Here is a 12,243-nt window from a genome sequence, read left to right on the forward strand (position 1 = left end):
GCGCAGTAGTGCAGCTCTTCAGCGCTACGGGTTGAATGGGGCCCTTGGTCTTTGTTAGCGTTTGTCCATAAGCCTTGGTTTCAACACAAGCAGAAACATTGAAGTATATGGACTTTTCCCAGTATAGCCAGCTAGCACATTTGGTTCCTAGGAAATTGTGGAAATGTACATTTTTGGTTTCCCATTGGTTCTGCGAACGAAGCCATATGTTTCCTGACCAGTAGAACTGATTTTTCTTTTAAACATTCTGAAAACTAAATGATAATTTAGCATGTTCTGGGAATGTTTGTTTTTAGGTGGCAGGGAGGTTCTGAGAACGTTTTACTATGGTTCCCTGGAAGTTTTTCTGTTCTGAGAACAGAAATTATAGGTTATTTGGTGTTTTTTGAATAACTACCCGTTTAAACTTTCCCTGAATGTTTAAAGAACATGGAAATCTTGCTTAGGCATTAATCATGCAAATACATGTATTTTTTAATATGGCACAGCGTTAGTGAGATTCAAACCTGTGATCTTCTGTTCTCTATCCATGGAATTAGTCCACTGCGTCAGCAGGACGGAGCAAGCATGCCATGTTTGTTTTTTTACTCAGCTGTCTATTCAAACAGACCCCATTTCAAAGGAAACAAGCACTCATTAACATCAGGTGTGGCCAATTAGTTGAACACACTTTAGCAAGATAGAGGATAGAGAGAGTTTTGTCTACGCTGAGAGCAGAATGTATATGTTTTAAAAAAAAAACATTCTTAGAACATTCTTTGAACTACTGTTGTCACTATACCAGTATTGTGATACTACGATACCAGATTTTCCATGGCAAAAAAAGAAAGCACGACGCAGACTCAACTCTATGGTCCTTTAAAACCTACTTTTGTTAAGTATGATGTGCTATAGCTTGGAAAATAAGCATATGTGACACTGGGTGACAACATGACTTCTTGCATCCAACATTAGGAATGTTTCTCTCAAGAAATGTAATCCGCTTCATAATTTGTTTCCTTTTCTTCCGCACTTCCTCGTATCGCGATACTGGTATTTGAGAACACTACTTTGAACGTTACTAATGTTTTCTTTTCTTGCAGAAAACGTTATGCTGAAGTATTGAAATTCCCATCAAAAAACATATGGTTCTCAGAATGTTATGTGTTAGCTGAGTATATGATCTGGCAGGTAGCATCAATGGAACACCATGTGACAGAGCTAATTCCGCTCAACGCCCATTCCCTTCTCACTTAGATATTTTCCTTCCCCCATCTTTCCACTAGCCCCCTCTGTGACCCTGCCAGTACTGTGCCCATTCAACGTATGTACTCTCACATGTGACAGGACTGCTAAGCACATGCAGGGCCTTGTCAGACCCAATCAGTAGGGTGTAAATTAGAATATATTTACGCACACACACACACACTTGTTTTTATAGTTTATGATGTCCGTCAGTTTATAACATGGTTTATAGGGACCCACCGTTTCCTTGGTCCTATAAATGAAACACATCACATTTTTTCATTTTATATGTAGAAGAAACAGTGGGGCAAAAAAGTATTTAGTCAGCCACGAATTGTGCAAGTTCTCCCACTTAAAAAGATGAGAGGCCTGTAATTTTCATCATAGGTTCACTTCAACTATGACAGACAAAATGAGGGGAGAAAAATAAAGAAAATCACATTGTAGGATTTTTTATTAATTTATTTGCAAATTATGGTGGAAAATAAGTATTTGGTCACCTACAAACAAGCAAGATGTCTGGCTCTCACAGACCTGTATAACTTCTTCTTTAAGAGGCTCCTCTGTCCTCCACTAGTTACCTGTATTAATGGCACCTGTTTGAACTTGTTATCAGTATAAAAGACACCTGTCCACAACCTCAAACAGTCACACTCCAAACTCCACTATGGCCAAGACCAAAGAGCTGTCAAAGGACACCAGAAACAAAATTGTAGACCTGCACCAGGCTGGGAAGACTGAATCTGCAATAGGTAAGCAGCTTGGTTTGAATAAATCAACTGTGGGAGCAATTATTTGGAAATGGAAGACATATACAAGACCACTGATAATCTCCCTCAATCTGGGGCTCCACGCAAGATCACACCCCGTGGGGTCAAAATGATCACAAGAACGGTGAGCAAAAATCCCAGAACCACACCGAGTGAATGACCTGCAGAGAGCTGGGACCAAAGTAACAAAGCCTACCATCAGTAACACACTAAGCCGCCAGGGACACAAATCCTGCATTGCCAGACGTGTCCCCCTGCTTAAGCCAGTACATATCCAGGCCCGTCTGAAGTTTGCTAGAGAGCATTTGGATGATCCAGAAGAAGATTGGGAGAATGTCATATGGTCAGATGAAACCAAAATATAACTTTTTGGTAAAAACTCAACCTGTCGTGTTTGGAGGACAAAGAATGCTAAGTTGCATCCAAAGAAGGTCCTGGAGTGGCCTAGCCAGTCTCCAGATCTCAACCCCATAGAACATCTTTGGAGGGAGTTGAAAGTCCGTGTTGCTGCCCAGCAACAGCCCCAAAACATCACTGCTCTAGAGGAGATCTGCATGGAGGAATGGGCCAAAATACCTGCAACAGTGTGTGAAAACCTTGTGAAGACTTACAGAAAACGTTTGACCTCTGTCATTGCCAACAAAGGGTATATAACAAAGTATTGAGATAAACTTTTGTTATTGACCAAATCCTTATTTTCCACCATAATTTGCAAATACGTTCAATAAAAATCATACAATGTGATTTACTGGATTTCTTTTCTCATTTTGTCTGTCATAGTTGAAGTGTACCTATGATGAAAATTACAGGCCTCTCTCATCTTCTTAAGTGGGAGAACTTGCACAATAGGTGGCTGACTAAATACTTTTTTGCCCCACTGTACATCTAACTTCAGTTGTGTACATCGGATCATATTGAAATAATATACATGTATACCTGTAAATTCACTGGCTTGTAAAGACATAGTTTATAAAAACATACGTTATAAGAAGAGTTGTAATGGATTTTTTTCTCAAATGAGCAATAGGAAGCATTAGACTGTCCCAGAGTAATTGCCTCTTGTGCCTCTGAACAAGAATTGCTGGTGTAAGACTGGCTACTGCAAATCTGTGGTGTAATATTTTCAATATTTTTTGTTAAGAAACGTAAAGACAGTTCACATAGATCAGGAGATACGAGCATGTCACTGTTTTGACGTCCAGGTGACCATGACAAAACCTTTTGACGTTCTGAGGACGTCCTAACGACTCATTTTTGTTTGCAGGGGTCACTGGGGAGGTGATTTCTGCAATAAGAGCTATGATGCTAATATTTGTGTAAACACTTCCGAATTGTAATCTGTGGGTGTCAGTGAGTAGGCTGATGCACCATTTCATGGGGGCAGACACTATAGGTAAAGCTAGATGAATGTACAATACGTACAATAGGCTGACTAGTGAGGTGATTTCACACAGTTAAAGAGCCACTGAACACGCCGATCGGCACATGTTTATTTTTTCTGTCGCTCATTAGAAAAATTGGATTTCAGTCTTGGTGGTTTGTTTTCTGACTAATAACACGTTTGGTTAATGTTTGTCCCCCATGAGACATTTGTAGATGCAGAAGCCTACTTCACTTCCTAAAAATCCCCAGAAGAAATCTATAATTAATTTTGACGTTTTTGCCAAGGATGTTTTAGTTGTGCAATCTTTCATCTGACTAACACGGAACCCGAACCGGCTGTGCGCGTGCGCCATCATGCATAAATGTATTTTGTCCCCCCACACCAAACGCGATCACGACACCAGGTTAAAATATCAAAACAAACTGAACCATGTATATTAATTTGGGGACAGATCGAAAAGCATTAAACATTTATGGCAATTTAGCTAGCTAGCTTGCACTTACTAGCTAATTTGTCCTATTTAGCTAGCTTGATGTTGCTAGCTAATTTTTCCTGGGATATAAACATTGAGTTATTTTACCTGAAATGCACAAGGTCCTCTACTCCACCAATTAATCCACACAAAAAACGGTCAACCGGATCGTTTATAGTCATCTCTCCTCCTTCCAGGTTTTTTCTTCTCTTGACTTTATATTGCGATTGGCAACTTTCATAAATTACGTGCATTACTGCCACTGACCTCGTTCGTCTTTCAGTCACCCACGTGGGTATAACCAATGAGGAGATGGCACGTTGCTACCTGCTTCTATAAACCAACGAGGAGATGGGAGGGGCAGGACTTGCAGCGCGATCTGCGTCAGGAATGGAACTGACTTCTATTTTAGCCCTTGGCAACGCAGACGCTCGTTAGCGCGCACTAGCAGTGTGGGTGCAATAATTGAATAATATAGAGTTCTAAATGTATTTTGCAACGCTCAGGCACCCGATGTGAGCGGTGTAGTCAGCCTGTAAGGTGTTTGCGGCAGTATTTCTCGAGTAAAAAAAATGCACGAGGTGATGTCTTTTGTAAACAAAGTCGGAGTTGCTGGGCAGGTCTGTCTCACTGTCTATGCTATTGGATAGGGAGCAATCACCGAAGCGGTTCACTCCATGTTAGTGGGCAAATGGACATCGTCAAATCAAAACCCAACCTTCTACCTGTTGTGATGCATGGATTTTCCAAACTCCGTTTTAGACCAGACTGACTTCATCACAAAAATATATAATATTTACACTTTGCAGTACATTTTGACTTTAAAATAACTGTTTCTGGCTCATACTGATACAACGTAGGCCGTTTTCAAAGGGGTTTGTTGCTTTTTAAAGGAAGTCGCTCTTTAAAGTCCCGCAATAAGCACGGTTTGAGAACTAACAACATGGTGTTTGTTGAATCGCACATCTGTTTAAAGCAACATGCAGAGTGTGGCTGCAGCAGGTCGGGAGAGAGGTGCAGCATTTCAGAGGGAGAAGGATGCAGTGTACTGCGGGATGAGCTGTGGGCTCTCTTATTGCAGGACTTTGACTGTGAGAAATCACCTTCCCACTCAGTCTATTGTGTGTATTGGAAATTCATATATTGCAAATGTACAGCCTTACCCCATTTCATGGGTGCACACTTCATAGGTATCAGCCTAGTGAGTAGGGAGTACAGGAGGGGACTGAGCACGCACCCAAGGGGCCCCCGTGTTGAAGATCAGCGTGGCGGATGTGTTGTTGCCTACCCTTACCACCTGGGGGCGGCCCCTCAGGAAGTCCAGGATCCAGTTGCAGAGGGAGGTGTTTAGTGTCAGGGTCCTTAGCTTAGTGATGAGCTTTGAGGGCACTATGGTGTTGAACGCTGAGCTGTAGTTAATGAATAGCATTCTCACATAGGTTGCAAATTGGAGTAGGTCTAGGGTTTCTGGGATAATGGTGTTGATGTGAGCCATGACCAGCCTTTCAAAGCACTTCATGGCTACATGAAGATAAGAGTGCTACGGGTTAGTAGTCATTTAGACAGGTTACCTTAGTGTTCTTGGGCACAGGGACTATGGTGGTCTGCTTGAAACATGTTGGTGTTACAGACTCATGCTCGGAGCACACATCCTGGTAATCCATCTGGCCCTGCGACCTTGTGAATGTTGACCTGTTTAAAGGTCTTACTCACATCGGTTACGGAGAGAGTGATCACACAATCGTCCGGAACAGCTGATGCTATCATGCATGTTTCAGTGTTATTTGCCTCGAAGCGAGCATAGAAGTAATTTTGCTCATCTGGTAGGCTTGTGTCGCTGGGCAGCTCGCGGCTGTGCTTCCCTTTGTAGTCTGTAATAGTTTACAAGCTCTGCCACATCCGACGAGCATCAGAGCCGGTGTAGTACGATTCAATCTTAGTCCTGTATTGACGCTTTGCCTGTTTGATGGTTCGTCGGAGAGCAGAGCGGAATTTCTTATAAGCTTCCAGGTTAGAGTCCAGCTCCTTGAAAGCGGCAGCTCTAACCTTTAGCTCAGTGTGGATGTTGCCTGTAATCCATGGCCTGTGGTTGGGGTATGTACATACAGTCACTGTGAGGAAGACGTCATTGATGCAGTTATTGATGAAGCCAGTGACTGATGTGGTGTATTCCTCAATGCCATCGGAAGAATCCCGGAACATATTCCAGTCTGTGCTATCAGAACAGTCCTGTAGCTTAGCATCTGCTTCACTGGTGCTTCCTGCTTTAGTTTTTGCTTGTAAGCAGGAATCAGGAGGATAGAATTATGGTCAGATTTGCCAAATGGAGGGTGAGGGAGAGCTTTGTAGACGTCTCTGTGTGTGGAGTAAAGGTGGTCTAGAGTTTTTTTTCCCTCGTTGCACATTTAACATGCTGGTAGAAATGATGTACAAACGGATTGAAGTTTCCCTGCATTAAAGTCCCCGGCCACTAGGAGCTCCGCCTCTGGATGAGCGTTTTCCTGTTTGCTTATGGCCGTATACAGCTCATTGAGTGCGGTCTTAGTGCCAGCATTGGTTTGTGGTGGTAAATAGACAGATACGAAGAATATAGATAAGACATCTCTTGATAATTAGTGTGGTCTAAAGCTTATTTTGTGTAAGTTTGTGTAACCTCATAATATATTTACACACACAAACCTCATGAAATTGCTAATGGCTAGCCCCAGAAATAGAAATAGCCCTTACATTGAAATGTGGCACTGACCCATTCCAAATGACCATTGGGATTCTTCACTCCTCAATAAACCAATGGTTACCATTTATATGGAACATGGCCATAGAGCTCCGATCCGCTGTCAGTACGACTAGCCACAGGCAGATCCAGCGCTGTCAGTACGACTAGCCACAGGCAGATCCAGCGCTGTCAGTACGACTAGCCACAGGCAGATCCAGCGCTGTCAGTACGACTAGCCACAGGCAGATCCAGCGCTGTCAGTACGTCAGTACGACTAGCCACAGGCAGATCGATCCAAGCAGCGTAAACAGAGCTAAACTGAAAATGCCACTGGGATAATAAATCACTAAAGCACCAGATAGAGCGCAAAAGAGATCTTTCAGCCCAAACCTGAGACATTAAACCACTGATCCAGCCAAGACTGACATCACTCACCCCTCTCTCTGGGGTTGCAAGGGGAAGAGCGCTAGCACTCCATGCAGGATATAGCATGATTCCAGGACTACTCAAGGGGTGAGAGCCAGCATTGGCCCATCCTCCCCCAGAATGAGATGAAGGGGAGCCCCCGAGGAGAGGCTCTCCCCTGGGCACCGATTCTAGGAGCGCAGGTGGAAGATCAAAGCCTAGCTCCTCCATCCACATTACAACACCGACATAACCGGAATGGCTGGTTAAGCCGCTTGGAACAACGTACAATAATGCCAAGCGTAGTTCTCTCCTTTGGTTGAATAAAGATGGCTGCCTTACTGCATGAGGAATCTTTTCACTGTGTAACATGTCTCTCATTTCACACAACAATTTTTGACTTCGAGCTCAATGTCATTTCAAATGTAACCTCGTTATTTCATTTCGTTAGTTTGTTAGTTTGACTGATGGCAGATTCCACCAACCAAGTGAAATTCCGTTTTCCTTATCATGCTTTACACTCCTGTTCATTAAAAAATATCTATATTTAATTGTCCATTCTGTGACTGTACACAACCTCATGTACTGAGGTAATGAGGTGACAAACTAAATTGGTCTGCACACGTAACAATTCAGTTAGGTCCTTTCAACTATTTTCTCAGGCATAAACTAAAGACAAATGGAAAAAATCACCATGAGTGTTTGCACATCCAGTCACGCCAGTGCTGCAGTGTCATGAAAAATAATTGATATAATTCAGCTAGAGACATAAGGACTCATGCTGCTCTGGAATGAAACAATTTTTCTTGGTAAGCCTCCTATCGGCTTATGGCTGATTTTATATACACATACAAAGACATTAACCCTCACAACCCACCACAATGACTCCTTCTTACCTTTTCGTGTACTGTAACGTAAAAAACAAAAACAATTTGAGTATTGAAAAGCTAAAGTTAATTTCTGCAGATCCAGTTTAGAGAGGTATTTTTAGTGTTATAGAAGGAAAGTAGCACTCTACAAGTTTACAGTATGTACAATTGCGTAAGATAGAAGTTGCGCTTAACCACAGATCTAGGATCAGACTACCCTTCCCTCAATCCTATCTGGATGGCAAAATGTCTGACCCTGTATCAGTGGTAAGAGGAAACTTTAACCTCTTCCTGTGTTGTGTATTTACATACATTCCATCTTGGTTGGTAGAGCATGGCACATGTAACGCCAAGGTAGTGGGCTTTATTCCCAGGACCACCCATATGCATGCATGACTGTAAGTCGCTTTGGATAAAAGCGTCTGCTAAATGGCATACTATATTTTCATAGGTCAGGGGTCATCTTGAAGTGACCTCTATTTTCTCTCTTTTCAGAGTACAATATCTCGGCAGCGGCCATCGCCATCTTCAGCCTGGCTTTTATGATCCTGGGCACCTTGTGTCTCCTGTGCTCCTTCAAGAAGGGAAATGACTACATCCTCAAACCTGCCGGAATGTTCTTCGCTTTCGCAGGTGAGACCAGACACGCAGATAACACATTACCTCTGTAATCTTTTGGTTGTACTGTTATCAGTGTGTTAAGGGAACAGATACAGTACTAAAATCATAATATAGTATAGAAAATGAAAAACAAATAATATCTGATTCAACTGCTTGATTTTGAGGTCATGCCCGTTAACCCATCCTCCTCTCTCCCTCTATATGCCCAATCGCAGGTCTGTGCGCCATCATCTCAGTGGAGGTGATGCGTCAGTCGGTAAAGCGGATGATCGAGAGCGAGGAAACCATCTGGATAGACTACTCCTACGCCTGGTCCTTCGCCTGTGCCTGTGCCGGCTTCTGCCTCCTCTTCCTCAGTGGCCTCGGCCTCCTCCTGCTCTCCATGCCCCGCATGCCCCAAAACCCCTGGGAGTCCTGCATGGACGCTGAACACGAAGTGGAGTAATAGACAGAGGGACGAGGAAGAGAGTGACACTTTGTTTTAAAAGCAATAAGATCACGATCAAGATAAACTTTGTGTTGTGATGTAGTGGAACCAGAGGATTATTTCACACAGCGCTTGGGAGCAGTCGAGTCCTGCATGCTTTCCCGAGTCATAGTGGAGGACCACACAACAGTGTCATTGTGTGACTCCCAAGTTTACGCCGATGTGATAGTTATTATATAAATATTTGCAGATAAAAGGCATTTCCACTGCCATTTCTCGCATAATTAATTTTACAGACACATAAAACATCCCACCATGTCGATTGATGCAAATGGTCTGTTTTATAAAACTGCACCGGCATTTCCTGTTTCCATCAGCCCAGTCGTTACTTTTTTTCAAGTGTCCGGTAATTAATCAGCATGAAATGGTTGGATGGAAACCTGGTTAATGACACATTTTGACATGTTATTTAATGGTATAAATAGTAATGGATTGACATTTGACCTATGAATCCACCTTTTTCACAATGTGTGTTTTTTATGATAATTCTGTACATAAGTCAATCGATTTATAACTGGGATGGTTCTGTTATTTCCAGTGCATCAAGCTTGCAATGAATTGCAATGAATTTATGTCAAATGTATTCAGGCAGATTTCAAGATAAACCAGGAAATTGTCAGATGCCAGATCAGATGCCAAATTATTACTTCATAATTAAGCATTTAATATTGCAACTCCTTTTAAAAAAAAATATTCACAGCATACATAACACTAATTGTGATGTAAAGTGATATTAAAATGATCCATTTTAATTATAGAATTTAGGTCATGTTAGATTTATAGTGGGGGAAAAAAGAAGTCTTTTCAGTATTCAAAAGGACTTACTTTTATAAGAATAATACATGGCTGTCGCAGCAAATTGGAGAAGCAAATAATGTTGTCTAGTGAGTTTAGTGTGCATACCAGGCAGAATGCTAAACACCAACAGCCCACTGAATGCTTGGGTTGGAAAAGATTCAGTTCTAGCAGGTGCACACCAAACACAAAAAAAAATGCTTTTTAAGAGCTGAAAAAACATTGCAGCCTAATTTCTTGGACTATTTGATCCCATTCAATTTAGGTGAACCAAGCAATCTGTTTTTGTTGTTGATGAAGGTATCAATTTCTTCTAGTTCTGATTTTAATTAGCATCTGATGCATTTAACTTCAAAACTTGGAAGGTACTCAGTAGCCAACACTTTCAGGGGCATTCAGTTCAACAAACTCGAGAGCCTTAATATGTACCAATATTTCCCAAATGTCCAGTCTTTTCAGCCAAACTAAACTGGACTTCTCTCCCATGTAACCATTCATCTTTTGGCTTCTATGGACAGACTTTTTCTTTTTGTTATGAATGATACCGCTTTTGTATTTACTCAGTGGATGTGTTAAACAAGGATTCTTTTTGATACAGAAATGTACATTACTAATGTCTCAAAACAAGCTTGCAAGTGCTAATACCATTGCTTTCCCCATTAGATTTTTGATTGAATAGATGAGGGCAGTTGATAAAGGTACTGGCACTATGGTTACTAAACACTCCATAAGACTTCGTGAATGTAGCAGACAAAAACTTGCTTCGCCATCTTATCGGTCCTTGTCTGTTAGAAAGAACTAGCTTTTGGTATGGAATGATGAATTACAGTACAGTGGTTGTCTTCAGTTGTGCGTACATGTTATGATAACCATGAAACCATGCATTTCTAAGTCAAATAAATTCACATATCTAGCTTGGAAGAAGGCCAGTTTCCTGTATCTCTTCCGTCCTTCTCTCCTGTATACAAGACACCTGGGTCGTGTTCATTTAGGTACAAGGTACAAAACGTAAGAAATGGGCTGGCCCAACGAACACATTATTTTGAGAATAAAGCCTTGAATCATAGCCATAGCGGGGAATATCCAGAAAACTCAGGGCTCGGGACAGTGAGTGGCGGTAGAGCGAGGCCATGTTCTGGGGGGGTCTCCTCACTGTGTGTGGGGGGTGATGAAAGGAAGGAGGAGTCTTTGGAAGCGTCTCCTCACTGTGTGTAGGGGGTGATGAAAGGAAGGAGGAGTCTATGGAAGCGTCTCCTCACTGTGTGTAGGGGGTGATGAAAGGAAGGAGGAGTCTTTGGAAGCGTCTCCTCACTGTGTGTAGGGGGTGATGAAAGGAGGAGTCTATGGAAGCGTCTCCTCACTGTGTGTAGGGGTGATGAAAGGAGGAGTCTATGGAAGCGTCTCCTCACTGTGTGTAGGGAGTGATGAAAGGAGGAGTCTATGGAAGCGTCTCCTCACTGTGTGTAGGGGGTGATGAAAGGAAGGGGGAATCTTTAGAAGCGTATCCTCACTGTGTGTAGGGGGTGATGAAAGGAAGGAGGAATCTTTGGAAGTCTTTCCTCACTGTGTGTAGGGGGTGATGAAAGGAAGGAGGAATCTTTGGAAGCGTCTCCTCACTGTGTGTAGGGGGTGATGAAAGGAGGAATCTTTGGAAGCGTATCCTCACTGTGTGTAGGGGGTGATGAAAGGAAGGAGGAATCTTTGGAAGCGTCTCCTCACTGTGTGTAGGGGGTGATGAAAGGAGGAATCTTTGGAAGCGTATCCTCACTGTGTGTAGGGGGTGATGAAAGGAGGAATCTTTGGAAGCGTCTCCTCACTGTGTGTAGGGGGTGATGAAAGGAAGGAGGAATCTTTGGAAGCGTCTCCTCACTGTGTGTAGGGGGTGATGAAAGGAGGAATCTTTGGAAGCGTCTCCTCACTGTGTGTAGGGGGTGATGAAAGGAAGGAGGAATTTTTGGAAGAGTCTCCTCACTGTGTGTAGGGGGTGATGAAAGGAAGGAGGAATCTTTGGAAGCGTATCCTCACTGTGTGTAGGGGGTGATGAAAGGAGGAATCTATGGAAGCGTATCCTCACTGTGTGTAGGGGGTGATGAAAGGAGGAGTCTATGGAAGCGTCTCCTCACTGTGTGTAGGGGGTGATGAAAGGAAGGAGGAGTCTATGGAAGCGTCTCCTCACTGTGTGTAGGGGGTGATGAAAGGAAGGAGGAATCTTTAGAAGCGTATCCTCACTGTGTGTAGGGGGTGATGAAAGGAAGGAGGAATCTTTGGAAGAGGATCCTCACTGTGTGTAGGGGGTGATGAAAGGAAGGAGGAATCTTTGGAAGCGTATCCTCACTGTGTGTAGGGGGTGATGAAAGGAAGGAGGAATCTTTGGAAGCGTATCCTCACTGTGTGTAGGGGGTGATGAAAGGAAGGAGGAATCTTTGGAAGAGGATCCTCACTGTGTGTAGGGGGTGATGAAAGGAGGAATCTTTGGAAGCGTATCCTCACTGTGTGTAGG

The 12,243-nt window shown here is 42.9% G+C and overlaps 1 protein-coding gene across 1 annotated transcript in view; it reads left to right on the plus strand.

Annotated features, from left to right (window-relative positions):
• Nucleotides 1-10,263, plus strand: part of LOC118364981 (voltage-dependent calcium channel gamma-1 subunit-like) — a 30,518-nt gene extending 20,255 nt beyond the window's left edge. The window contains exons 3-4 of the mRNA XM_035746843.2: nt 8,336-8,473; nt 8,677-10,263. Of these exons, the coding sequence (XP_035602736.1) occupies nt 8,336-8,473; nt 8,677-8,906 (368 nt within the window). The 3' untranslated portion in view covers nt 8,907-10,263. The remainder of the gene's footprint in view (nt 1-8,335; nt 8,474-8,676) is intronic.
• Nucleotides 10,264-12,243: the final 1,980 nt, after the last annotated feature.

Source organism: Oncorhynchus keta, chromosome 32, assembly GCF_023373465.1.
Source record: "Oncorhynchus keta strain PuntledgeMale-10-30-2019 chromosome 32, Oket_V2, whole genome shotgun sequence".
In the NCBI taxonomy this organism is placed as follows: Eukaryota; Metazoa; Chordata; class Actinopteri; order Salmoniformes; family Salmonidae; genus Oncorhynchus; species Oncorhynchus keta.